This window comes from Dendropsophus ebraccatus, chromosome 15 (assembly GCF_027789765.1).
Source record: "Dendropsophus ebraccatus isolate aDenEbr1 chromosome 15, aDenEbr1.pat, whole genome shotgun sequence".
Taxonomy (NCBI): Eukaryota; Metazoa; Chordata; class Amphibia; order Anura; family Hylidae; genus Dendropsophus; species Dendropsophus ebraccatus.
This window is the reverse complement of record NC_091468.1, coordinates 14,091,966-14,112,966: the sequence shown is the minus strand read 5'-3', so window position 1 is coordinate 14,112,966 and position 21,001 is coordinate 14,091,966. Positions and strand designations below refer to the sequence as shown.

General features: G+C 43.2%; 1 protein-coding gene across 2 annotated transcripts in view; it reads right to left on the bottom strand.

Annotated features, from left to right (window-relative positions):
- Positions 1 to 21,001, bottom strand: part of KCNH1 (potassium voltage-gated channel subfamily H member 1) — a 250,570-nt gene that overhangs the window by 53,334 nt on the left and 176,235 nt on the right. For both annotated transcript variants that reach the window (XM_069954618.1, XM_069954617.1), the window contains one exon: positions 20,798 to 20,994. In XM_069954618.1, coding sequence (XP_069810719.1) covers positions 20,798 to 20,994 — 197 coding nt within the window. The remainder of the gene's footprint in view (positions 1 to 20,797; positions 20,995 to 21,001) is intronic.

Here is a 21,001-nt window from a genome sequence, read left to right as displayed (position 1 = left end):
CTGGATACAGTAAGTATAGCTGTTATATAGCTGCCTTCAGGAGACCGGACCTGGATACAGTAAGTATAGCTGTTATATAGCTGCCTTCAGGAGACCGGACCTGGATATAAGTATAGCATAGCAAAAAAATAAAATAAAAGAATGAATGTATGTTGCAAACTTGCTTTCTATCACATCTACTGTTTAGATTTTGAAAGTTATAACCACAGGTACACTTTAAGGTGCTACAACCGGAGTAGCCTGACACCCTGCAATAAAATACTCAGCCAATCTGTAAATTTCATTAACTGGATGTCAATTATAGAGTCTTCTGTATCTTGGTCGCTCTGCTTCGATCCATTAATGGAAGGTTTGTTCTCTATCGCACTTTATCGCATAGTTTACACTTGAAAGAGAAGGTGTAGGTCATGGTAACCTAGGACTGCTGCACTGAATAGACCAGACGTGATCCATAAAGAAGGAAGGACTCCTCTCTAGGATGCCTGTGACATCTGCCTAACAATGACATAAAACAAACACTTGTATATGAGCCATGTCATGTTGGATGATGATGGGAGTAATACCGGGGTGATGATAGCCAAAGCCGATGGAAGGCAAAACACGGAAGTCATGCATCGTAACCTATTCAATTACAGAGCTGAGCATACAAGCCTCCTCTGATGTGAAGCGCTGCGTAATCTCTTTTGCCAGTAGGTGTCCGTCAAGTCACCGTAATCACTATATTTACCGTACAGTCTCTAGAAAATCGTCCCTGAGCTTTAATAGACTAAGCTACCAAGATACAACTGCCAGTATGGTCCGAGTCTTGTGATATATATTCAGACACTGGAAGAAGAAGGAGATGCCAATGTACTGTACCAGGCTGTTATAGGCAGGATTAACCCTGGACAGAACAATGGGTGGACTCTAGAGATGAGCGAACCTCGAGCGTGCTGGAGTCCATCCAAACCCGATTGTTCGATATTTGATTAGCAGGGGCTGCTGAACTTGGATAAAGCCCTAAGGTTGTCTGGAAAACATGGATACAGCCAATGACTATATCCATGTTTCCCACATAGCCTTAGGGCTTTATCCAACTTCAGCAGCCACCGCTAATCAAATGCCGAAAGTTCGGGTTCGGATCGACTCGAGCATGCTCCAGGTTCGCTCATCTCTAATTATGAGGTTATATTACAAAGTGTAAAATGTGAGAAAAAAATTCCCACCGGAATACCTCTTTAGGCTATGTTCACTTGCTGTGAACATCCGGCCGTTCCGTGACCACGGCCGGGTCACGGAACGGCCGGTCTCTGCACAGATCATACCGGACAGATGATCTGTCCAGCCGCAGAGCTCTGATGCAGGCGCATCAGCGCGCGCGCGCATCAGAGCTTCCCATAACACACAGTGAAGCGATCGGCCGGAGCTGCTCGCTTCACTGTGTGAACTGGCAGGGTTTCCTACGCCCGGAATTCTCTGAATTGTGGCCGCAGAAAACTGACATGTAAGTTCTTTGCGGCCCCGTGCGGGATCCCGGTCGGAGCGCATACGAAGTGTATACGCTCCGGCCAGGATCCCATAGCTGAATAGGCTATGTTGCACTCCGCACAAAGTACGGCCATTGTTGCCGATGGCACCAACGGCAGTACTTATACGTAGTGTTAACATAGCCTAAGGGTGCGTTCACACGTTCAGGATACGCAGCAGATTTGATGCTATGTTCAGTTATTTAGATCAAATCTGTTGGGAAACGGTGTGTGTGAAGCTACCCTTAGGCTCTGTTCACAAAAAATTCTTTTTTTGTTAATTTCTTTAGATTGCCATCATTTTGGTGCCAAAACATGGCCATTTCATGCTAATGACAACTGTAATTTACATAAAACTGCCACGTTTTGGCACCAAAATGATGGTAGTCCATTAATAAGGACCAGGCCCAAAATGACCCAGTGGACCGCGCCAATATTCATTTTTGTATTTTCGTTTTTCCCTCCTCCCTCCTCTCTAGCACGTTCAGTTTTCTATCTACAGGTCCATGTAATGGCTTATTTGTTACAGGAATAGTTGTACTTTGTAATGGCGTCTTTCATTTTACCATAACATGTATGACGGAATCCCAAATATATTATTTATGAAGATATAAATTGGGGAAATTGGAAAAAAGAATGCAATATGGTAACGTTTGGGGGGTTCCTGTGTCTACGTAATGCACTATATGGTAAAAGCGACATGATACTATTACTCTATAGGTCAGTCCGAACACAACCATATGCAGGTTACACAGATTCTCTAATGTTATATATATTTTTTTAAATATATATAATGAGGTTAAGATAACCCCTGACTAGCGCTGCACTAAGAGATGCCGCTGAACACCCGTAGGTTCACTGGGGGATAAAATATATATAAAAAAGATCTATTGACATAAAGCGCAATATATAAGCAATCCTATGTATAGTGCTGTTAGTGGTTGCTATGTGAAATAAATGATAATGATTACCTGATTATCCTTCTGCGAAATGCTTTCCGTGATGTTCGGTATATGTATTAGTTGTAGATCTTTTACAGATGCTTGGTAACGTTAGTTAGCAACAAGATGGTTAATGTAACCCCAGCTGGAGGCGCCCCGGCCGGCGGCACTACTCCGCAGTGGGCTACGCTGATGTGGGCTACGGATAATCCTGACGAGGGCAACCGCTATTGTTGCTGAAACGCGTTGATTACTTTTTTGGCCTCAACAGGCACCCGTACAAGCAGTGACGTCACTCAACCTTCCTAGGAATTTTTGGAACTGCAACATCAGCGTAGCCCACTGCGGAGTAGTGCCGCCGGCCGGGGCGCCTCCAGCGGGGGTTACATTAACCATCTTGTTGCTAACTAACGTTACCAAGCATCTGTAATTAAAGGACAACTCCCGCGGGACCCCAAAAAAAAAAAAAAACACAGACACACACAGACACCATACTCACCATCTCTCCGGTGACGATCGCCACTCGATTCGCCCGCCGTCCGCCTCTCCGTCGCCGCCGTCCGCCATCCAGCGATGTCTCCAACTTCCGGGTCCAGGGGATGGAAAAGGCTGCCAGTGCGCTTGCGCACCGGCAGCCTTTTCATTGGCTGGAGCGCATCACATGGCTTCCAGCAAGCTCAGCCAATCAGGGCTGAGCAAGCTGGAAGCCATGTGATGCGCTCCAGCCAATGAAAAGGCTGCTGGTGCGCATGTGCACCAGCAGCCTTTTCATCCCCATTCACTTTGCATGAAGACGCCGAGGAGGAAGAAGACCCGGACCGCCCCTCGGCTCTGACGTCGTCGTCACCAGATGCCGCCCGGGAGAAGAGGACCGTGACGATCGTAATAGGTAATGTATACATTCCTTAACTTCCGGGGTGGGGGGTCGGGGGTCCGAAAGTGGGGGAAGGGGGCCAGGCCGGGTATTTAACCACATTACAAAGTTATATAACTTTGTAATGTGTGTTAAATGAGCAAAAAAAAAATTTTGTGGGAGTTGTCCTTTAAATCCCTTTTTTTTTGCAATTAATTATTAATAAAATGGGCCTATTGTGACTCCTATAACAGTTTTATTTTCTCACCTATGGGGCTGTATGGGGTGTCATTTTTTTTGCACCATGATCTCTAGTTTTTAATAATACCATATTTGTGTAGCTCAGGCGTTTTGATCACTTTTTTATATCTATAATGTAAGAAAAATCAGCAATCCTGGCGCTTTTTCTCTCCTTTTCGTTTATGCTGCTCGCCGTACGGGATGGCGATTGGTATATTTTAATAGTTCAAACAATTAAGCACGCTACAGTATATTATATGTTTATTTCTTTTTATATGTTGTATTTATATTATGGGATAGGGGGTGATTTTTACTTTTATTGGGGGTGGGGCTTTGGGGTGTTTTTAAAAACATTTTAAATTTTTTTAACACACTGCCTGCCTGTGGCAGACTCAATGAGCAGAGCGCCGATCGGACCGCATGGAGGAAGGTAAGAGACCTTCAGGGGTCCGACACAGCGATCAGGACCCCTGCAGTCACACTGCAGGGGCCCTTATTGGTAAGTGACAGGAGCTGCTCATGTCATTTACACTTAAACGCGGCGTTTAAGGGGTTAATGATAGGCTGCAGCACGATTGGTGCAGCCTGTCATTAATGGTGAGGGCCCGGCGGCTGATTGCAGCCGCCCCCACCTGCTATGAAGTGTGCTCCGCTCCGGAGCGCACTTCATAACACAGGACATACCGGTAGGCCCAGGGTCAGCTGGTAAAAGGCGGCCAGGGCATACAGGTGCGTCCTAGGTCATCTAGGAGTTAAAAAAAATGGCTGCGAAATGAGTATAAAAAGAAGTTGTTTGCACAGAGCCTTAATTTATAAATGTCTTGTAGAAATCGTGCAGAGAACACAGGGATAGTTCCTAGGTGATCTGAATGGTTTGCAGCTGGTAATTGGTTGAGGGGTGGAGCTTATCCAAAGGGTTGGGCTTAAAATCTATGGTTCAGATTTATCAATCCATATTAAAAAAAAAAGATGGTGTATTGTGCCAACCAATAACAGCTCAACTATCATAGCAAGGAGGCCATGAGAAATCTATAGTGAGCTATGTACCCAGGCACTCCTCCTCCCATCTTCATCCCCCTCCTACCCCCTTTATAAACTTGTATTGCTTGTAAATTTTAGCACTAAGCTGCTACAGAATGGAACAAGGACAGCACTGAGATGATTTTTCAGGGTAATAGACAACAGCTAAGAAAGAGTCAATGCTTATGCTTAAAAACAGGAGAATAAAGCATTTTTGTCTGATAAGATATATTAGAAAATGTCTTATATTCACTTGTAGTACAGAACTGTGCAGTTGTTTTCTTTTTTTGTTGTTGTTGCAAAGTCTATTTTACAAACCTATGGCCAGTACAGGTTTTTTTTCACTATACAAATTTATTTTAAGGGAGATTCAATGTTCTTTTTTTAAGGGTAACAGAATAACACTGTATAGCCACATTCAAGGAAACCGGAACATTTATATTTTTGCGATATGGCCTGGCTTCTACAGTATTTTCTATTCCCAGCAAAGTTATGCGCTGTTGGGTATATATTAAGTGTATTTATCTGCTTTTTATGTGTTCTTTTTATGGAGACACATAAGGAGGCAATTTATGTGACTGGAAATAAATATCCATTTATTGTAAGTACAACACATAGATCACGGCTCAGTGAGCAGCCATACACCGGTACAAGTGCTGGATTAAATTCATGTTCCCTCTCGCTTTGTTCCCTTGTCTGTAAAGGTCAGACTTCTTTTAGTCAAAGTATGAAAATCAATCAAAGGATTTTAGATGGCAATAAGTGCTGACACGTCTCAACTACACCGTCCACATACTGTATTGCCGCACCTGCAAATACAGCAGATATTCCCCTGTGTGACATTATCTCAGGTCATTTTTAAAGGGGTTGTCCGCTATATCAGAAACATGGCAGCTTTCTTCCAGAACCATGGCTTGTGTCTGCTACTGCAGTCTAGCTTGAGTGAATTCAGTTTGACTAAACTGCAATATTAAAGGGGTACTCCAGCCAGAATCTTTTCCTTTAAAATGAGCTGATTTATAATTTACTTCTATTTAAAAATTTCTAGTCTTCCAGTACTTATCAGCTGCTGTATGTCCTACAGGAAGTGGCAGTCTGACACAGTGCTCTCTGCTGCCACCTCTGTCCATGTCAGGAACTGTCCAGAGCAGGAGCAAGACCTAGAAAACCTCTCCTGCTCTGGAAACTTCCTGACATGGACAGAGTTGGCAGCAGAGAGCACTGTGTCAGACTGGAGAGAATGCACCACTTCCTGCAGGACATACAGCAGCTGATAAGTACTGGAAGACTTGACATTTTTAAATAGAAATAAATTATAAAAGGTATATAACTTTCTGAAACCCCTTGACATATTAACCCCTTCATGTCACAGCCAAATTTAATTTTTGCTCTCTTGTCTCTCCCTCATTGTGTTTAAAATGCCATAGTGCTTTCATATTTTTATCTACAGACCCATATGAGGTCCTCTTTTTTTTTTTTTTTTTTGCGACACCAATTGCACCAAATTACACATGATGATGGTAGAGCCCCACAGCTGATGATAGCATAACTGTTGTGTATGGAATGTAGCTGTTGCGTATAGAGAGGGCTCTCTGCGTGAGACCCCCTTAGTGACACCATGACATACATTTCTGTGTTAAAGGGACACTCTGGAGAAAAAAATGTCTTTAAATCAACGGAGTTAATAAGTTAAACAAATTTAAAAATTGTTTCTATTTAAATATCAAGTCTTCCAGTACTTATCAGCTGCTGTATGTCCTGCAGGAAGTGGTGTATTTTTTCCAGTCTGACACAGTGCTCTCTGCTGCCACCTCTGTCCATGTCAGGAACTGTGCAGCTTTTTCATTGACTTTGTATGTTTCATCATTGGGCTATGGATAGGGAGCTTGGCCGCAGAGACACAGGGCCACTGACGTGGTGTTCATACAGAGTGAGGGAGAGTTATAGACACAGCAGAGGAATGATGGTCGCTTTGTCTCTTTATTGGATTTGGGCACCACAAAGATGATGAAAAACTTCTTCTAAGGCCGGACCCATAGGCGGCTCATCCTATTCTCCCCCATAAACGCTTTTAGAAGAATACACAATTACATGGCATCTGCTGGGGCAATTATTTCTCATGGATTTCATATGAATATATCTTGTGGTCGTTTCCATATATACTCGGAGGTAGGTGTAATTTCCATATGATATTAAGCAGACTCTGATCCACTGATGCACTAAGTCTTCATTTATGATTCTATATGAAAAGCTTAGGATAATGCAGGATGGGGAAGAATAGAACAGCTCTGAGCCCAAATGTTGGACTCCTTCCCCTCTGTCATCTGAACATGAGCAGAAATACAGAGCGAGCGGCAGGTAGCCTCATCTCTCCAGCTGGTACTGAGTTATATGTCCTTGTACAGAAATATTAGTGACACTCAACAATGCAAGATATAACACTATGATGCCTATAGAAGACTAAGCCCATTGGGGGACAATTATGAAGGCTGCACCACTGGCGTACACCAGGGAGAAGGGGCAGATTCACTCCTCCCTGGAGTACGTCACTCATTGGACGAGCAGGGGGGACACGGCAAGATTTACTATGCCTTCTTGTAGGCGTAAATCACGGCAGAAATCTACACCTTCTCAGTACTTATCAGCTGCTGTATGTCCTGCAGGAAGTGGTGTATTCTTTCCAGTCTGACACAGCGCTCTCTGCTGCCACCTCTGTCCATGTCAGGAACTGTGCAGAGCAGCAGCAAATCCCCATAGAAAACCTCTCCTGCTCTGGAAAGTTCCTGACATGAACAGAGGTGGCAGCAGAGAGCACTGTGTCAGACTGGAAAGGATACACCACTTCCTGCAGTACATACAGCAGCTGATAAGTACTGAAGGATGTGATTTTTTTTTAAATAGAAGCAAATTACAAATCTGTATAACAGATTTGAACATTTTTTTTTTTTTTAAGCAGAGCACCTCTTTAATGAAGTGAAGAAATCCAGCTGTTGCAAAACTACAAGTCCCATCATGCCTGGACAGCCAAAGCTCTAGCTGTCCAAGCATGATGGGACTTGTAGTTTTGCAACAGCTGGAAGACCAAAGTTTCCCCATCCCTATCTTAAAGGGTTGAAAGCCTAAAGACTCCATTACTTAAATTACATGTGTAGCTAAAGGCCAACCTACTTTCCTATCGGCTTGGATGACCTTTAAAAAAATAAAAGAGTTTAGAGGAAAGATACAATTGTGGGTGCGATGGGTCTGGATATTAGGTAAATTAGCATAAAGATATAGGAAATAAAATACAGACTATAGTCATTTATAATGTACATTTCCCTTTAAATAGTGACTGGCGCGCAGTTTACAGGGTATGGAGTGACCTATAGTGTCTGAAGGTCGTACGTCATCATGGCTGTCAGGTGAGTAATCAACATAATAGAGGATGGGGTGAGTACTCAGGCAATGTCACTCTTCTCAGGGACCTCACTCCGCAAAGCTTTCAGCTAATGGTTTCATCTGACATTTATTGACATTTTATTAGAATAAAAATTCACGTAGGAAGCGGAATGTGGGGTTATTTTATTTACACATTTACGCATAAGCTTGGGTTATTTTCTATGTTCTGTATGAGAAAAGTTTCACGGATAAAAGAAAAATAATAATTCTATATAGAAGCACATTGGGGCAGATTGATTGCAAGTGCATCAAAATTCTAGTGTGAGTAGAGGGTGTGGCTTACCAGGAGAGGGCGTGGTTTCATCCTAAAGTGGCTTAGTTGTAGAGGGTGTGGCTTAATAAGAGAGGATGTGACTTTACATTAAAAGGGGTGTGGTTTCACTGTAAAGGGGGTGTAGACTGATACCCACATGGCCTGCTGTGCAGAGAAGGTACACGTAGAGGGCAAAAATGTTTTGTGTTTTACTGCTACCATGTGTGTCATTTTGTGGTGGCCTTCTTTTAAGTTTTTATCTGAACTCCAGACTCTTTAAAGAAATTATCCTGGCAAAAAAAAAACGTGGCTGCTTTTACCCAAAACATAACCCCTCTAGTCCTCAGTTTGGGTGAGGTATTGCTAGTGAATGGAGCTGAATTGTTATACCAAACAAAACCCGAGGACAAGGGTGGTGCCATTTTTGAAAAAAGGTAGCTGTACTTTAAAAAAAAAAAAAAAAATCCTGGATAACCCCTTTACCCACAATCCCCCCCCCCCCCCAAAACAAAACAAAAAACTTGTACCTTCGGATAGCTGCTTTTAATCCAAGATCTGTCCTGGGGTCCGTTCGGCAGGTGATGCAGTTATTGTCCTAAAAAACAACTTATAAACTTCATGTGTCTAAACACTGCACATGTGCTGGATCTTTAGGGCACATGTGCAGTGTTCAGACGATGAATAGGTGAAATTCTTCCCAGGGGCATTCCTAATGATGAGGAGGGCGGGGAGGGAGTATGAAGAGGCGGTGCAGGCCTAGGGCACAGACACTCATGCCACATTGACACAGGGCTGCAAGTTTAAAAGTTGTTTTTTAGGACAATAACTGCATCAGCTGCCAAATGGACCCAAGGACAGATCTTGGATTAAAAGCAGCTATCTGACAGTACAAGTGGTGGTGGGGGGGGTAAATTGGGGGTACAGAGTCGCTTTAAGCCCCTTTTAAACTGATTGTTTAGATATATTAATATAAATATTTATATTATACAGGTAAGAATCTCACAACTTAAATTTCTAAAATTCACCGGAAAGTGTTTACTATCAGAGCAGGTTGGAGCATGGATTTTTTTTTTTTCAGATTTTTTGTCAAATAGAAAACAAAAACAACAAAGAAATAAAATCAATTGTACACAACAAAGGAGGAAAAAAACCATGGGCTCGCATGTACAATCACATCGTGTTCTGTACTAAAAGAAATAAAGGCTGTCGCCTATAATGAGCGGTCTCTCTTCCTGCTGACCTGTCTGGAGCGCCAGATTTACACGACATGCTCAAGGTACAGTAAATGGGAAAGTCAAGCTTAAGATATATATATATATATATATATATATATATATATATATATATATATAAAACATGCTAAACCAAACAAAATCCAGGATCTATACAAGAAACAACAACCAGAGAACAATGATAACTAACGCACAAGCAACACACTATAAACTGCACCACCAGACCCAAACTTCTCATTGTAATCCACAGTATAATGTAATCTAGAAATCAGCAATTCCATTTATTAGCCGAATGTTATCTGGGAGAGAGGGTAGGGGTCTCCAGGAGAGAGGGTAGGGGTCTCCAGGAGAGAGGGTAGGGGTCTCCAGGAGAGAGGGTAGGGGTCTCCAGGAGAGAGGGTAGTGGTCTCCAGGAGAGAGGGTAGTGGTCTCCAGGAGATAGGGTAGGGGTCTCCAGGAGATAGGGTAGGGGTCTCCAGGAGATAGGATAGGGGTCTCCAGGAGAGAGGGTAGGGGTCTCCAGGAGATAGGGTAGGGGTCTCCAGGAGAGAGGGTAGGGGTCTCCAGGAGATAGGGTAGGGGTCTCCAGGAGAGAGGGTAGGGGTCTCCAGGAGATAGGGTAGGGGTCTCCAGGAGAGAGGGTAGTGGTCTCCAGGAGATAGGGTAGGGGTCTCCAGGAGATAGGGTAGGGGTCTCCAGGAGATAGGATAGGGGTCTCCAGGAGAGAGGGTAGGGGTCTCCAGGAGATAGGGTAGGGGTCTCCAGGAGAGAGGGTAGGGGTCTCCAGGAGATAGGGTAGGGGTCTCCAGGAGAAAGGGTAGGGGTCTCCAGGAGAGAGGGTAGGGGTCTCCAGGAGAGAGGGTAGGGGTCTCCAGGAGAGAGGGTAGTGGTCTCCAGGAGAGAGGGTAGAGGTCTCCAGGAGAGAGGGTAGGGGTCTCCAGGAGTTAGGGTAGGGGTCTCCAGGAGTTAGGGTAGGGGTCTCCAGGAGATAGGATAGGGGTCTCCAGGAGAGAGGGTAGGGGTCTCCAGGAGAGAGGGTAGGGGTCTCCAGGAGATAGGGTAGAGGTCTCCAGGAGAGAGGGTAGGGGTCTCCAGGAGAGAGGGTAGGGGTCTCCAGGAGAGAGGGTAGGGGTCTCCAGGAGATATGGTAGGGGTCTCCAGGAGAGAGGGTAGTGGTCTCCAGGAGATAGGGTAGAGGTCTCCAGGAGAGAGGGTAGGGGTCTCCAGGAGAGAGGGTAGGGGTCTCCAGGAGAGAGGGTAGGGGTCTCCAGGAGTTAGGGTAGGGGTCTCCAGGAGATAGGATAGGGGTCTCCAGGAGAGAGGGTAGGGGTCTCCAGGAGATAGGGTAGGGGTCTCCAGGAGATGGGACTGCTTGTATTGTACAGGAAGGTAATAGGCAGCGATACAATGGAGAGAGCTAAGGAAGACGTCTAATCAAGTTCTCTACATTCACTCTCTTTGTTGCATTTTGAGTCAGAATCTGGATGCATTTAGAGTAATAAATCCCCTTCACATTGTATATAAATGACCCGTGTCACTGAATTAATCAAAAACTACATGAGTGTCGGGAATAGCAGCAACTGCACTGGGAATATAAAAGGGGGGGGGGGGCACGCTGATGGAATGTTCCGATGGTTTCTGGTTCAACAATTGACTTCTCTGTTTTTCTTACAGCATGCTTCATGGTTGCGGTCAATTAAACAGACGTAACATGCCTGGTGACAATTTTCAGGTTAAGGCTATGTTCACACTACGTAAGTTTCCAGCCGTAGCGCGCTCCGTGAATAAGCGGCCGGAGACTTACGTAGTTTGCGCACAATGGAAAGTATACGATGTACGGCTGCACCATTCACACTACGTACGAACTTACGCCCAGATCGTACGCGGCGCCGTAAAAAATGAACCAGACCATTGTTTGAGGACGAAAATGCCGTAACTTACGCCCGTAGCGTTACATGCGGTCCCGTACGTAGTGGTGATTTCTTCATTTTGCAGCTTTTTGTGCCGATCCAAAAGGTTCTGTGGGGTGTACGGGGCTAGGCGAAGATTTCCAAGTAAAAGACCGCTGTCAGATCGCTACGTAGGGCGCTCGGGAAGCGTAAGTAGACTACGGGCGTAAGTTCGCGGTCCGTACGTAGCCGGCCGCAACTTGCGTAAATTCCCGGCCGGAGTTTAACACGTATATGTCCGGCCGCGAAAATATACGTAGTGTGAACATAGCCTAAAGGAGAACTCCAAGACCCCTGTTTTTAAAGGGGAGGGGGTGGGTAAAAAAATTAACAAAATGAACACCCACCCAGTTTGGATGGAATGGCCCATATTGCCATTCCATTCCCCGGCTACTTGATGGTATTGAGACAGGACTGGGGGTGTGACGGGGCAGGCCTGCACAGTCATTCAGGGGTGGGACACCGCTACAGCCGAACCTGCCATGTCACGTCCCAAGACCAGGGAGCGGTCGGGGAACGGAGCCATGGTATGCAGGCAACAACACTGGAGCCAGGGAGGGAGGTTGATGTTACTTTTTTCTTCCACCTCCTCATTTGAAAAAATGGATCCCGGATGGAATTCTCCTTTAATGTTCTTGACGCCAACTGTGACTTTGGAAACAATGGTCTCATACTGAAGCCAAGGAGGCCGTGTGCAACACCACTAGTCCCCAAGATTGTCAGGTTGTACCCAAGATGGCTGCCAGCTTTCTCTGTACTGTTTATGCTCCTTTGGGTCTCTGGGTGGGAGGCTACCCTATGCCGGAGCCAACCCACTTCTTTTGGAGTACCTGAGTGCTAGGCTGCTACCCTTCATTACATTGCCCCTTAATCGCCCATGACTACTTATTTAAAAAACATGTATGCACTACCTGAATACGATCCCTGACCACCAGGTAGTCCAAGTCTTTTGTACAGGGACCACCCTTTGTTTTAAGAGATGTGCATGCACACATACACACTGGACCAGTCATCTTCCCGTATTCAGGAGGAGGGTACACCGGTATATACTCAGCCTATGGGCCCTATTACACAGGACGATTATCGTGCGAAAAAAACATTATATCATTCGAATTTAAACGATAATCGCTCTGTGTAATTGCAGGCAACGATCGAAAAATCGTTCATATGTCGTTGATCGTTGATTTAGATCTGAACCTAAAATTATTGTTAATCGTTCGCTGTAATTCCACAACCGTTCGCTCAAATTCTGCATTTTTTCACTAATCGTTCAGTGTAATTGCACATTGTCCATTGTTTTGCTGGGATCAGAAGGAATCGTTCTGTGTAATATGTTGAACGATTTCAGGTTAACGATAAACAATCTTGTTTGAGATCGTTTATCGTTAGTCGTTATTCGTTAAAAATCGCTCCGTGGAATAGGACCTTTGGGTTTGCCACTTTGTAGACCCATCCCTGGTCTCCTCTAACCATGGTCCACTTTCTGGATTGTTCTCTACAGGCCTTCCCCTAATCAGACAATCCCCTCTATGCATTTTCCATGGTTCTAGACCAATATGTTTTTCCAGAATAACTTGGGCAGATGCTCTATTAGGCTCACAAGCCATTTGGTGTTCTGTTAGGGCCCTATTCCACCGAACGATTATCGTTCAGATTATCGTTAAATCGTTCGAATCTAAACGATAATCGTTCGTTTGAAATGCAGTTAAGGATTAACGTCCGAACCAGAAATCGTTGATCGCTTTATAAGACCTGCAAAATGTTCGCAAATCGTTCGCATCGAATAAGACGTCTTTCGGTCGTTCGCAGTAGATATGAACGCAATAGCGAAGAAATAGCAAAGGAAAAACAATCGCAAATACGATCATAAGTAACGATTATAGTTCCATGGAAATGAGTAAACGTTTTCAGGTCTTTCGCAATATCGGTTGTTTGAGATCATTAACGATTATGCTTGAACCATAGGTGCATGCATCGTTGTTTTTCAGTCCACCTGCTTGTTCCTTAGGGGCTGCACCTAGACCTCCCCCCTCTCTCTCTGGCAGGTATCATGCACATATGCACTCACTGGGCACCAAATACTTATAGACCACCTACCACCACCCACCATCCTGTTAGCATTAGTCTTTACTGACAGACACCATAGAGATCCAGAAAATTTTATTCTTGATGCTAACCACTATCATGGAGTATGGCAGCACCGCTATATACAATGGTATAAAAAGTGAATGATCTCTATGAGATGTATCGTATAATCATCCAGTACAAACATAGCATAGCCACACAAGTACAGCAATATACATTTCTTAAAGGGAATGTGTCATCAGAAAATGACTTATTTAAATAATGCTTTTATGTTAAAACATATTTTTAAAAAACTTTTGGTGACTTTTTTTTTCTATATTTCTATTTTTTTTTCTATCTTTATTATAAAACAATTCTGAGATCTTCCAGTTTCCATTCTCACCACTGGGGCTAAAACTAAGCTAAGACTTCTTGTTGTGTCTGCGGTGATAAGAGGAGGCTGCTGTAAAGTGATCTGTACAGCATTTCAGCGACATGTGACACCTGAGATAGAGAAGATAATAGCAGCTCCCTGGGGAAATGACCTCTTCACAGGTTACAGAGCGAGCTCAGTAATATTTCACATTCATCTCAAGGGGACAAAGTATGTCTGTTGTTGTCTATCTCCATGAGTCTTACTGTAAAGCATGTCACTAAATGCTGTTAAGAACAGCCCAGGCAATATGGCAGCCTCCATAAGAATGTACAAAAAGTGAAATAAAAAAATTAAAGTCAGAAAATAGAAACAGATTAGAATAAAAGAAAACGTTGTAGTATCTGACTCTAATTGGTGAAAGAAAATGTAGGTGACACATTCCCTAAAGGAACATACTGTAAATACACTTTTATGTAAGGTAGGGGGGTAAATAAGGGGTAACCTGTGGTTCACCCCACTTACAAACATGATATAAAATTACATCATAACAGCATTGTTATAAAAATTGAAAAAATAAAGTTTTTCATTGTATGTGAACTGAGATTGGCAGGGTTAATCCAAGAGGTCTGCTGGATTGCTTGGTCCGGAGACTTTATCCTTGAACTTAGTAATTCTCCAGAGTCTATCAGAGTTCCATCCATAATGGAGTATTATTGAGTTGACCTAAACAGAGGCCTTAGAAGATTTACCATCACTACTGGTGATTGGGGTGAAGTGAGTATTGTTATTTGTTACCAGTCGGTTCTAGAGATCATAATGTCTTCTGATTACGACGCTAGTTTTTATTGATTTTTATTTTTTATTTTTTGCAGCTGAAAATTCTGTGTCTAAAAAAAGTAAAAGAAAAGCCATAATATAAAATGACCGCAATACAAAATAACAATGAATAAATGTAAGGTTAAAAAAATAATAATTAAATATACATATATATATATATATATATATGTTAAAACCCTAAACATGATGAATGATAAAGCTGATTTATATGTAACTGGTTAATATGGTCTTGCCTTTTTTTTTTCTTTTTTTTTTTTGCCAGGTTGAGAATTTAGCAGATTAAGTGGTTCTCTGGATTATGAGCTTCCTCCAATGGAACGATAACCAATGTTGTGGTGGAGGACTGACATGAGCTGAGAAGGATAGCAATAATGTGAGATTTCTGTATATAGGAATCACCTTCACCTTGTGGAATTCAACATCATCATAAGGGAGCAGAAGGAACAAGAAAGAAAGTATGCTTTACATCACTTTTCCATTTGTTTTGTTGTGGATTTTCTCTTTTCTATGTATGTTGCTTTAAGCTTTTTATTTTGACTTTTAATATATTATATTATAATTTACCATTTCCTTTGCACTTCTGTCTGGGAACAACCAACATCTTCTGCCACAGTCTATTGTGGATTTGGATCTATATCATTCTATAGTCCTTTCCCTTGACAACTCTATTTTACAGCCATGTTCTCACACAGTTATATTGGTAAGATCTGTACATACTTTCCCTTTTCCTTGAGACTATTTTAGACTTGTTCCGGATTTGTTTAAACTGATTGGTTTTAAATTACAAATTGATTTTTAAACATTGAGTAATTCTAGATTTTTTCCCTTTGACCATACAGTAGGTACCATGTAGCTTCTAGGGGGCCCTGGAAAACATTGGTTCATGTTGGGTGCGGCTTCTGAAATATCATTAGGCTTGAGAGGCACAACGGCACCGAAAGGCATTGGGGAAAGATATTGCAACAATGTGCAGTGAATGTGGACCCAGCCATCTGAGGACGTTGCCTGAGCAGTCCCCTGACTTTTATCCTTCAAGCTTCATATGAGAATTCGAACCAATGTGTCATCAGAAAATGACCTATAATATAAATTACAATTTTATGTTAAACATATATTTTTTGCGACTTTTTGGTATTTTTTTTTTACTAATTTTCCATTTTTCTATCTATATTATAAAATGAGATCTTGCAGTTTTCATTCTCACCACTGGGGCTAAAAATAAAGCTGACACTTCCTGTTGTGTCTGTGGTGATAAGAGGAGGCTGCTGTAAAGTGATCTGTACACCATTGCAGCGACGAGTGACACCATAGCAGCTCCCTGTGGAATGACCTCTTCACAGGTCACAGAGCGCGCTCAGTAATGTTTCACATTCATATCAAGGGGACAGTGTCTATTGTCATCTATGTCCATGAGGCTTGCTGTAAAGCATGTCAACAAACGCTTTTAATTTTAAAAACAGCTCAGGCAATATGGCCACCCCCCATAACAATGTATAAAAAGTGAAATAAAAAAAATTATAGTCATACAATAGAAACAGATTTGGGTAAAAGAACAAGTTTTAGTATCTGGCTCTATTCAGTAAAAGAAAATCTAGGTGACACATTCCCTTTAGGAGGCTGAGAGGGAGCGTGTGCGCACCCTATGGGCAGAGACGGAAACGGCAGGCAGCAGAGGGGAGGAGCACGGACAGGGGCAAAAATAACCCAATGGCTTTGCTGCCAGGATGACAATGGACAAACTACAGATCGGCGCACACAGGCCGGCAGTCTTGCCATTCAGGAAACTAAAAAAGACGGGAAATTATTTTTAGTCCTTGCACGAGAGTCGCCTGAATCAGGTGAAAGTGAAGGAATAATGCTACCTTCTACAAGGATAATGTGCAGATTGTGCCACTTTATGCTGAATATAGTCTTACATGAATAAGCTTCAGGTTTCCTTGTGCGGCGTATTTGTCATAAAAACTTGGATATATGGCAGGATGGGCATTAATAATGCATTTTATTTCAATATGTCTGACATCTGCAGCCTGACAGAAAGCAGAGAGAGAATCTTTTTCCTGTGATTAAACACATAACTGGCTTCCTTGCCGCGGCTCAGAGCGGGGGTAGAGTCACTGGGCACTGCGCCGCAGAGCTGTCCAGCTGGATTTGGTTGCCCCCTGGGCGATATGTATAATTAGACTACACCGAGCTCCTGGAAGACAGAGGTGCAAAGGGCTCCTAAATGACTATTTTTGCATTTAAATTTTTTGTAGGGGTTCCCGACTTTTTGGGGGCCACAATCATCTTTGACTGTTAATCAAGACTCACATTAAAGGGGATGTAAAATCAGAAAATGATTTTTTAATTTTCATGTTTCTATCTATATTATAAAATAATCCTGATATCTTGCAATTTTCATTTTCACCACTGGGGCTAAAACTAAGCTGAGACTTCCTGTTGTGTCTGTGGTGATAAGAGGAGGCTGCTGTAAAGTGAGCTGTACAGCATTACAGCATAGCAGAGGAGACAATAGCAGCTCCCTTTGGGTCACTGGTCACAGAGCATGCTCAGTAATGTTTTACATTCATCTCAGTAGGACTGCTTCTATCTACTGTCATCGATGCCCTTGAGGGTTAGAGCCTTAAAGCATGTCACTAAATGCTGTTAAAAACAACTCAGGTAAGATGGTAGCCCCCATAACAATGTACAAAATGTAAAATGAAAAAAAATTACAGTCAGAAAATAGAAAGATTAGAAAAAAGATGACGTTCCAGTATCCAGCTCTTATCCGTAAAAGAAAAGCTAAGTGATATAGTCACTTTAAACACAAAAATGGAGAAGCTATAAATTGAATGTAGAAAAACAGATATCATGAATAGACTAGTATTACACCTTGAAATTGGCATTGTTTGGTGGATATGACTATAATGATGTACATTGCCTATGTGTATAGTTATAGCTCAGGACTTCTAAAGCGAGCCACACAGCATGGGGTCACGAACGAACCATATGTGGCTCCCAACCCCCAAGCCGTTTTTTAAATAGAAGTAAATGACAAATCCTTTCTATATAACTTTCTGGCATCGGTTCACTTAAACTGTTTTGTATGTTTAATATACATAAACTTAATAAAAACTTAAAGTTTAAAAGTCCCCCTTTAAAGTGGTCAGCCAGGATTACAAAAATATAGCTGCTTTATTGCAAAAACAGCACCATTCTCAGTTTGTGTCTGGTATAGCAGGTCGGTTCCATTGAAGTGAATGGAGCTGTCATAGCACACACAACCCAGAGACACATGTGTTAGGGTCCTATTCCACGGGCCGATGGTGGCCCGATCAACGATGTAAATGAGCGTCGATCTGCTAGATCGGCGCTCGTTTACTGGGCCTATTCCACGGCCCCAAAGATCGTTAAGCGAGGGCTGCAGGGACATCGTTACTGATGTCCTTGCAGCCCTTGCACCATATATTACCTGTCCGGGCTGCAGGTCTTCTCCTTCTCTCGGGGTCCTGCGCCACAGCAGCTTCGGAGCGGGGCTGTCTAAACTGACAGACCGCTCAGCCAATCACTGGCCGGGACCGAACTGAAATGAACTGAAATGAACCGAAATGAACGATCAGCCGATGACACGATCATCGACTGATCGTTCTCTCTATTCCACAGAGCGATAATTGGCCGAGCTGGGCCGATTCGGCGGATTATCTCTCTGATTCGGCCGATTATCCCTCTGTGGAATAGACCCCTTATGTTTTTGGAAGATAGCAGATATATTTTTCTAATCCTTGGTAACCCCTTTAAGCATGGTTTTTGGTACACCCATGTATAATCTAGTTTTGCTGCCTTAATAGGGGTTGCAAAGGTTGGAGTTGCCCCGGGTCCTGGCTATTAATGGGACCCTCAGATGATCCATCAGATTGAGATCAGAGGATTCTGGAGGAAAAGTCACCACCTCGGTCTCTTTGTCATGTTCCTCAGTTCTGAACAATGTCTGCAGTGTGGGCCCCCGGGGCATTATCCTGCTGCCATTAGGGGGTCCCACTGCCATGAATAGGGGGGACTTGGTATATAGGTAGGTGGTAGGTGTCACAGTAACATCCACATGATGCCAGGACACAAGGTCTCCAGCAGAACGTTGCCCATCACACTGCCCCCGCCATCTTGTCTTCTTCCCATAGTGCAACAGAGTCTTATTATTTTTTAAAAGTGGGATCTGGAAGTGTCTCCGGATCTATCACATTTAGTTGGCATTTCAGTAATAATTTTTTGATGGAAATGTCAGTAATAACAGATACCCTACGACCCGCTCCAGATTGTCAGGCAGCAATGAATTATGAACTCTGTGCCACCTACGACCATTTCATCCCACTGAACAGTACAAAGCTCCGATCCGGAATATTCTCTTGGTGCATTCAGGTTGGGAGGCATAAATCACAAGGAGGCCTCTGACTCATCGCCTTACCCCGAGCACAAGTTCAGAATTGCTCTCCTGACATCCCATTAGTGACAGAAATGACATTTTTTTCCCCTTTGCTGTATAAAAATAACATAGAAGAAAAAAAAAAATCACCTTTAAAACAATGAACAGAAGGTTTTGTTCAGTCAATTCCCATATAGACCAATGAGTCATAATAATGGTAAAAAAGAAACAGTTGCTTAGGGTTTTTGTTTCCTTTGAAAACAACGTGGATATAAAAGCTCATCTAACAACCCAAATATACAAAGTACAAGAAAAAAAAAAGGCATCTAAAAAAGTAAAGACCGTGAACATAAAAGCTCAAGTAACAACCAAATATACAAAGTGGAAAAAAAAAAAAAAAAACAGTGCATAGAAGCCTGGAGTTGCCCTCACATGACAAAGGCAGAATATGTTTATGGACAGATGAATGAGACCCTGGACAACAAGGCCTCTAACCCTCTTTCTGTACTGCTGTTGTAAGGTGGCAAGGCCCCATCTTATTTTGCTATAGGGTCCTATGACTTTTTCTTTCACCCCTGACCATGGGTAGTATCTTGGTTTGTCATCCTCTAAAGTCAGCACCAGGGTTAAATGAACCTACACATGACCCCCATCTCTAAAACCAAGTCAGGAATTAGACTACCCTCTGAGCTGTCCTCAAGATAGGATGATATGAACTGCCATCAGCAGGGGGCACTGTTTTGCTTTTAGTTATGGGCAGGGGCAGATTAAATGTACCTTGGGTTGACCACCCAACCTGCCTGCCACCAGCCCAAATCCTGTAAACCAAGATCAATTATATCAGTATACTCTCTGTGAAGTCCCTATATAGTAGATGGACCCGTGTGCAGCCCCTATAGTATATGGCCCCCCCGTACAGTCCCAGTATAATAGATGGCCTCCTGTGCATCCCCCTATAGTATATGGCCCCCTAGCCCCAATATTATAGATGTCTCTGTTAGTAGCAATTGGCCCCCTCTAAGTAGTCCCCTTATAGTAGATGCCCCCCCTGTGAGTAGTCTCCCTATAGCAGATGGCTCCCTGTAAGTAGTACCCCTATTGCAATTGGCCCCCTTTAAGTAGTCTCCCTATAGTAGCTGGCCCTTTGTAAGTAGTCCCCCTATAGCAGATGGATCCCTGTTAGTAGTTCCCCTATAGCAATTGCCCCCTGTAAATAGTCCCCCTATAGCAGATGGCTCCCTGTTAGTAGTCCCCCCCTATAGCAATTTCCCCCTGTAAGTAGTCCCCCTATAGCAGATGGCTCCCTGTTAGTAGTCCCCCTATAGCAATTGCCCCCTTGTAAGTAGTCCCCCTATAGCAGATGGCTCCCTGTTAGTAGTCCCCCTATAGCAATTGCCCCCTTGTAAGTAGTCCCCCTATAGCAGATGGCTCCCTGTTAGTAGTCCTCCTATAGCAGATGGCTCCCTGTCAGTAGTTCCCCTATAGCAGATGGCTCCCTGTGAGTGGTCCCCCTATAGCAGATGTCCCCTTGTGAGTAGTCTCCCTATAATGGATGGATCTCTAGTCCCATGACTACCATCGATAAAAATAAAGTTTAAAAAACACACTCACCTCCCCCAGTAATATAACGCATCATCACAGTTATATGTAATAGAAATCCAAAGAAATCATTAGCTAGAATTGCACTTACCCTTTTACGCAGGTTATAGGTAAGAATGAGGTTTCGGGAGAAGGAGTGAGAAAAGGCAGTATAGAAATCCAGCACTTTCTGTAAGGCATCTCTCTTTATGACGTGAAGGTCACAGTAGGTCAAAGCTCGAACATTGGCACAGGATGGAGCCAGCGTGGTCTCTTTCCAGAATATGTCTCCAAATACATCACCTTTACCTGCAAA